Source organism: Pygoscelis adeliae, unplaced genomic scaffold (assembly GCF_000699105.1).
Source record: "Pygoscelis adeliae isolate BGI_AS28 unplaced genomic scaffold, ASM69910v1 Scaffold154, whole genome shotgun sequence".
NCBI lineage: Eukaryota > Metazoa > Chordata > Aves > Sphenisciformes > Spheniscidae > Pygoscelis > Pygoscelis adeliae.
In genome coordinates, this window is record NW_008825113.1 from 4,461,765 (window position 1) to 4,470,085 (window position 8,321).

Consider the following 8,321-nt stretch of genomic DNA (forward strand, 5'->3'; position numbering starts at 1 on the left):
TTCGTATCTTCTCCATATGCTTTTAACTTCAAAAGACTTTGTGAAGGATATATGTGGCCCCATTTGCAATCCTTTAAGTACAAAAATACAAAGTACCGTATGGACTTTGAAACAGGACGGGGACCACCAGGGGAGGAATTAAAATAATGGTAAGGAAAAGTTGTGGCTAGTAAATATCGCACTCCGACAACCTCCTAGTTTGCTGCAGAGAACTGCATATACTTCAATGCTGGGCCCAGGCAAAGTGCAAAACCACCTCAGCCAACAAGCTGTTGGTGACAGCAAAGCAGCTGCTGCCCTCCTGCCCCGACACCTAGGAAGAAGCCTGGGAAGCCAGGTAGGCTGCCCCAGGAGCTGGGGGCTACAGCAGCAGATGCCATGGGAGGCACAGCCCCCTTCTGCAGCTACCATTTCTCACCCTTCAAGAACAGCACACCAGTTCCCGGGTCCTCTATCCCAGGTTCACTTCGCTTCACTTTTTTCCTTCTCAAACTGAGCCTTGGCAGGAGCAGCCCAGCCTGGAGTCCCATCCACAAAACAGCTAAACTGGGATTTGCCTACATACTTGAGAAGCCTTGAGCTGGTTCTTACAGAGGAGGTATTTAAAATATATTCAGGGATACACAAAATATGATTCCAGTGACCTGCTTTCTTGCACTCTGTACTTATATATTTAAATGGATGGTAAAAACATCTCTTTGGGATGTCCTTGGAACAGACACCTATTTAAAGCTCCTACATTGTATATATTCCAGTTAAGGGGGAAAAAAAAAAAAGCAAAGAAAAAAAGAACAAAAGAAATCATTTGCAATCACCTGCAATGAGGTAAATAACAAAGTAACATAACCCAATTCCAATACATGGTATGGAGTCTTTTGAATGATTATTTTACTATGCTTTAACAGTCAGCTGCAAATGACTTCTAGCAAGGACAGCGGTGGAAAAACTGAGGAAAAATACTGCTCTAAAATATTCTATTTTGGATCTTCTTTGAAGGACAGAGCAAGAAACTCATTATGCTTTCAAATTCATAAGGATTTTTTGGAGGGTGAGGGTTAAAAAATGGTAAAGATTTTGGGAGCTGGGATTCATGTCTGGACAAAATTATTTTTGGAAAAGCACATTCTAATGGGCATCAGAGGAATATTCTGTAGCATGTTAATGGCCTTGGTTTAAATTTTATTTAGAAAGGCCACATGATTTCAAGGAGATGTTCTTACTCCAGACGAAATTTGGAACTTTGCTTTGTTCATAGGCATACTAATTATTCACATGTGTATTTGGTATTATGTGCACTTAACTTTTCTCACTCTTTCAAACAATAATGAAGTTTAACTCATATTAAAAATGTGGCCGAGAGACTATGATCAACATCCACCACAAACTATTTCATCCCCATATAAGGAAAGAATATTTATGGATGTAAAAGGCAGGCAAAAATATAGGTCTGCCCATAATTGCTGCACTTGTTCAGTAGACTAACAGGACTGGAAATCAGAGCCCACTATATCTTTAATAGAGAATAATTAACCCCATTGAATTAAAAAAAACAGCTATTGCACACAGGTAAAATTTCCTATTTTGATTTGGTCTGTGGAGGAGAATAGAAAAGGGAACTCCAGATGGAGCACATCTTTTAGGGTGTTTGTCCTGAATTACAAACAAGACAGAGCTTTCATTTTTCCCCTTTTGTTCAGCAAAATAACTAGTAATTTTCCTCTGGTAACCAAGATACAAGCCTGATTTTATTTATGTTACCACTGGCTCAGCCTTAGCATGATTTCATACGGAAGCAGACCATATTATGGAGCCAGCTAGAAGGATAGGACCCTGCCTATCCTTATAAGACCAAAGCAGGCAGATTATTGTGCAGGAAAACTACGTCTTCATCTGGCTGGGAAAAGCAGAGGCCGGAGTTTTACCCACAGGGGACACATGTCAGAGGAAGAAACTCCTGGATCTGACTGGTAAGTGATTCTAACCTGAACAATCACACTATTTTTTTATCATTAGTATATTTAAGTACTGACTTGTGTGTTCAGAGGGCTCCAGAATCCTTCAGCAATGACCATTTTGGAGGAGGGCAGGAAGTATGTTACTGATGCAAAACCTTGTGCCCACCTCTGTCTCCCTTAGGGCTCTCAAACAGAGGGTGGAGAGCTGAGACTTAATCACTAGATTTTTTTTTTCTGACAAAAAGACCAAAAGACAAGAGGACAAGGTCAAAAGGAGAATGACCCCACTGACTGTTAGGTTGTGAAGGTCACCATACCCTGACTGATCCTTAGGGTTAGGATCTTTAGGGCAACTTAGTAACAGTGAAAAAGAGAAAAAGCACTGTGGGGCTTTCAGTGGTATGGTGGGCATGTCTTTTGTAAGGCAGGGATACAGGGAGAAAGAAGAGAGAGTCTGGGATACAGCCTTAGCTAACTCTATGGATGTGGGAATACAGTTGCAGATTTGCTCACATGCAAACACAGGGTGCAGTTACAGGCACCCAGCAAATGAGGGAGAGGAAGGGGAGATGGAGAAGAGCTAATCCTATTCAGACGTGTTTGACAGCAAGTTCCAAACCCAGGCCTGGGGTCTGCTCCTCCTTCTCACCTCACCCACAACTGGCACCTCCTCTCACTGAGACAAAATGGGGAGAAAGTGGGATTGGAGCAGCACTAAGCGTTTGGTGCGTGTGAGTGGGGAACCCAACAGTCCGTCATATACACAACAATCAGGAAAAGATTTACAATTACAAGGAAAAATTAAAATACCCCATCTACCTTCTCATTTTCCTACCTGCTGCACAAGGACATTTGCCCTGGGACTCCTAGCTCTGCCCACAGACAGCCACCAGCTAACACTCCTGCCTGCCTGCAGCACCCTGGGCGGCCTGGGAAAGGTCACATACTCCTTCTGGCTGGAGATCCCTCCTGGAAGCAGGGGAACACACTGTTTTCCCCTGGGAAGGATTGTGATGAATAAAAAGGAAGGCTGAAATGCACCTCAGTTAACCTGGGACTCCAGCAGTGGAAATATCTACAGCTGTGCTAAATGTCCTGAGCTCCTGCTATGGTTAACAGAGAAAAATAGGCACCATGGGGCAATTAATCTCACCCCAAAGTGGGCAGCTGAAGTAGGTCAGATATACTACCCCTAAAAGTGTTCCTCTCCTTTGGTTACAAAGGGAAGTTAAGGTGACTAGACACTTTCACTGCGCATGTCTACTTTTAATGGGATGAATCCCATCCACAGTCCTGTTATAAAGTACTCTAAATCTACTAAAAATCACTGTGCTAAATGCCAGTGCACCCTACAGGCTCTCTGGAAATATCTAATACAAGGTGAAAAACAGAAAAAAGGATTTTAAAATGGAATACTTTATTTTGCAGCAGCAGCTCACTGCTGACCACTTCTACCTTCTGTTTGATAGACGACTTGCTTGTTAGTGCATATGGGCACAAGAACCTGCCTTACCAGTTTAGCACACTAGAGAGAGGCATATATAAAGGACCACCTGATACAAAAAGTCTTGCACTGTTGCTTTGTCGTGTTTCTCCAGTGTATCTGTGCCTTGTGATACATCGGTAGTTGTACAGTCCATCTTCATTCTGTACGTCTAAAATATACAAGGCTCCCGTGGATGTGATGAGAAATCTAGGTCCTGAAAGACACAAGAATTTGCAGTGTTTAAAATATCTGCAGGTTGTTATTGTGTTCTGCTTGCTCACACTGGGGGATGGACGACACACACTGGAGGGTCCTGAAGGTTTTTTTGCCAGAGTCTAGAAGCTGCCAATTGTAAGTTTACAAAGTATTCACTGCAAATGCATATAAAGATATTAATTCATGCTCACTTCTTATAAAAAAAGGTAGGGATCTGCAAGGAAAATGCGAGAAATAAAAGAAAGAAATGTGCCATGGTCTATAACACAATCAACAAACGATATCCAAGAGGCATCTGAAATAAAATACGGGGTAAAGAACCAATGCAGAATTTAATCCAGTTTAATTCAATATTGTAGAGTGATATGACGGCAATTCACCAGCAGAGCTGTACATGTTAGAAAGACGGTCTGGGATGGTATGCATAATAAAACAATATTAACCAAAATGGCATCTGTTGGCCAGGTACACCAGAAAATTGAGAAAAAAAAAAAAGGTCATAAAAAGTAAAACTAAAGGGATCAGTGAAAGCAAGATAAACTCACAGAAGGAGGAAGTTTTTACCCCAAGAATATGGGACATATATACTATATATTATAAAATATACCTGGCTCCCAAATTAGGAGAGAGAATACACAAAGATGAAACCCATTATGAACTAATGTTCAGTAATATGCAGTAACAAATATTTCCTTTTCTTCAGAGCTCTATTTAAGCAATGACTTTTTAATAATTAAGTGTAGTCAGGGTGCTTGCGCACAAATGCATCAGTGGGAAAGCAATCCAGCAGAGAAAAGACAGAAAGGCAATGGTATCATTACAGAGGGCAATCTCCTTTAAACCACAATCTAAAAGAAATGGAAAAAAACAATTTTAACAACCATTTAATGTCACAGGACAGGACTGGCCCTTAGAGCAGAGAATATTGAGTAACGCAACAGCAGCCCACCTCTCTCATCCTTGTGTGCATACTGAATTATAAAATAACCACAGTGGTGACTTGTCTTGGCTAACCCTGTCCTCCTGAAAGTCAAGGCACAAGCATGGAGGCAGTTAGGTCACAACTTTGGAAAAGCATAAACCACACTGCACATATCCTTCTGAAGTACCTTGTTTGTTCAAATAACATGTGCCATTACTAAGAAGTATATTAACAAAATAAATCCCCAGAATGGAGGCATAGAAGATGTTGAGCTACTTGCCTGCTGCTGAAGGAGAAGAGCTGGGCGAGGGAAGGTGTGAAGGAGGAGGGAGGACTGGATGGCAAGAGCACTCTTCTCAGCCATGAGCAACACCATATTTCAGCCTAGGGGGGTTTACAGGCTAGGGAGGTTCATTCTTATACAGAGGCCATATGGACTTCATATGCCTCTGAAAATTTAATTGCTTGCATACAGAAGGCGTGTGTTTCAACACAAATTACTTATAAACAAATGTACTGTTGAGTGTAGTAGGAAAAGTACCTGAATAGGTAATATTTCAGTTTCACAGCCAGGTGTCTGAAATACGGCATTGAAAAGGTTACATGAAAAAAACAAAGCTATCTTGCATCTTATATTTTAATACATTAGTTGTAATGTTTGGAGGAACTCATATAGACAGTTAATAAGTTAAACTAATAAAATATGTTTTACCTAGCTTCTCAATTACTAATAAGTTATTTATTTACTAGTCACAAAATAGGTTGGCTTGACCAAACATGCTAACGGGTTTTCTACAAATACCAGGCAGCTGACAGCTACCTACTAGCAACCAGAAAGCATAGTCTGCAAGTGTGCAGGCAATCACCTAGTGAACCCCCTTAACAATCACAGGATTGTTCTTTACCTGCTGTCAGTCATACAGCCCAGCTCCAAAGCCACAGCAAGGGGAATCCTATCGCCTCTTAGGGAGGCAGGCTCATAATGATTCACACAGAAGAAATACTTCCTGTTGGTCAGAGAATATTTCTTTTTTTTTTTTTTTGTTGATTCTCACACTGTAACTCCTAGATATAATGTAATGTCCTATGCTGAGTATGTCTTCCTTTTCCTTTCACAGTCCCCAATTACTCAGACATAAACACTTGTCCCATTCCACCCTATCTCCTCATCACATAGGTACTCAACATCTGTACCCTTTAACAAGGTTTACTTTACCCTTAACTCTAGGTTAGAAGGATATTTAGAATTTTGGTGTGAAAACCACAGGCATTTTGACTTCTGTGTCATATGCAGATTATGCACTACTGAAATATTCATAAAGCAAGTCTACCTTTGCCAAGAAATATGTTGTAAGGACTACGGGTAATTAAAGCACAGTTGTCTCCTTTAGTCTGTAGGCAGCATAAAATGACAGCTTCAGGAGACGGGAATCACATTTAAGGACTTTACTTGGGGTTAATGATGGGTATGCAGCAAAGGCAATCTCTGCTTGCTTCTGTTTCCAGCTGCGTGAGCATTAACCAGCTCTGTATTTCAGACAACACAGCCTGTTCAGACGTGTTCTTGCCCACAGCGATGCCACTCGGCTGGCAGGGCTGCCAGACTGCTGAAACAGTGCTGCATATATGTATGTACCATGCAGACATGCCCTCTGCAGCCTGATCAAGACTTAGATTGGACCTTTCAAGCTGGGATGTAACCCAAACTATGCAGGGGTGGGTGTTGGTGGGGATGCTGCTCAGCTGCTATCACATCACAGAACCAGGAACACATAAAAAGGTGCTAATAGGATGGTTGTGACCATTTTGGTCCCTCCAGTAAATCTGCACATGCTGTGCATTTGTGTCAACCAAGTGAAACATAAACAGCTGAGAGGCAGAAATGTGCTCCTTGTACAATGGCTTCATGTAGCTTTCTTTTTCTGGGATCCAGTTTCACCTTTGCTAAATATACATAATTCCATTTCTACAAAGAGTCACACTGTTTGATACTACTACTATACACAAGTTTAAGAACATACAAATGTGTCCAAAGTTTAAAAATTAATTCCTTTCTCTATGCTTTTCTAAAGCTCTCACTATTTTCAGATCCTCTGAAATATGGTCTATACTATATCCTCTGAGATATGGTCTATACAGGCCATCATCAATAATTAAATTTGTCTCTCTTCTTAGGATAAGCATGAAGCAACTGTCACAGAAGTTAAGTTAGAAGATCAAATTCAGAGCTTCCTTTAAAACTGCCGAAAGCTCACTTCCTCAGCATTTCTACCTTGTACACGTTGTTGCCGCTAATACTTGCACTGGAACCGAAACTGGGGAAACATGTGGAGTGGCTACTGCCAGGCTGAAGAATATGTATAGACTTGTGGGCTATTTCCAGATCTCATAGGACTGACTTATATTTGCAAGTGAAGCCTTCCCTCCTCAGTCCTGGAAGCGAGCTTCCTCAGATGCGGTTATACATCTGGGTCAATGAGAGTGGCTACACTTATTAAAAGCCTGCCACTTAATAAAAGAGGTTTGTGAAAGCTGTGCAGAGCCAAGAAATTGTTCAGTGTTATCTTGCTATATTTTCTAGAGAAGCTATGAACATACTTGAGCTATCTAACACTGCCTAGATGATCTTCCTGTTGGAAATTACTCAGGCAATCGTATAATAAAACCTTCACTTAAAGCATTATCTAGAGATTTTTGCCTCACCCTCTTTAAAGATAACTAAAAGTAAATAGTTATTGCCACACATCAGATGTTATCCCACAGTACACGTTTCTCACCAACACACATTGTGTATAATTGCAGGGCTAAAGCTTTTCCTTTTCCTCTCTTCTTCTTAATATATTTTGCATACTTATGCAATGCTTTAATAACCATACCTCCTTCTACTGTAAAAACGCGAGACAGAAAAGATGACAGAAAAATAAAAGGGGAAATGCATGTAATTTCTGTCATCTTCTAAACGGAGAGCATTTTCATTAAAACCGACAGGCTGTCAGCTGTGACAAAGCCAAAGTGTTGAGTGTTCTGCCTTCTGTACTTCAAAAAGTGTTTAGAAATGCACCAGGATGGGGATCGACAAGCTCTTATTGCCCTGTTGATCTAGGGGAGTACTTTCTTCTTGAGGCGCATTTAATTTAATCGCTCTTGCTTTGCTGTAACAAAGTTTAATTTTTTTGACTTACCTACTTAATAGACCAGATAAGGATTTTTTTTAATGGAACGTCCTTTCAGATAAACTGAAGCTTTTTGTTTGTTTGGCTGTTAGCAGGCTTCAAGAGAGGAAGGCTGAGAAGCCTCCTTCACAATAATTAAAAAGAACACTGTCAAAATACAGCTCATAATTCCCATTTATTATTCCTCCTCAGTAGTGTTTGTATTAATGCCTTGAAAATGTGATTATAATAATTTTAGTATCTGATTTTCAGAGACGTTGAAAGCTTACTTCTTTTTTAGCTTTCACTGCTTGGTGCCTTTGAAAACCTGGCCCAATATCTGTAGTATGTATTTCATTCAAAGAGTTCAAAGGATGTTAGGAACCCTTACTACTTTTTGCCTTGGTGAGGTGGACAAGCATATGTCCTGGTTTCAGCAGGGATAGAGTTAATTTCCTTCCTAGTAGCTGGTACTTGCTGTGTTTTGGATTTAGGATGAGAACAATGTTGATAACACACCCATGTTTTAGTTGTTGCTGAGCAGTGCTTACACTAGTCAAGGACTTTCCAGCTTCCCATGCTCTGCCGAC

The 8,321-nt window shown here is 40.7% G+C and overlaps 1 protein-coding gene across 1 annotated transcript in view; it reads right to left on the bottom strand.

The window, feature by feature from the left end:
• Nucleotides 1–8,321, bottom strand: part of DSCAM (Down syndrome cell adhesion molecule) — a 413,163-nt gene that overhangs the window by 194,157 nt on the left and 210,685 nt on the right. Inside the window, 1 exon segment of the mRNA XM_009328037.1 lies at nt 3,509–3,655. Coding sequence (XP_009326312.1) covers nt 3,509–3,655 — 147 coding nt within the window.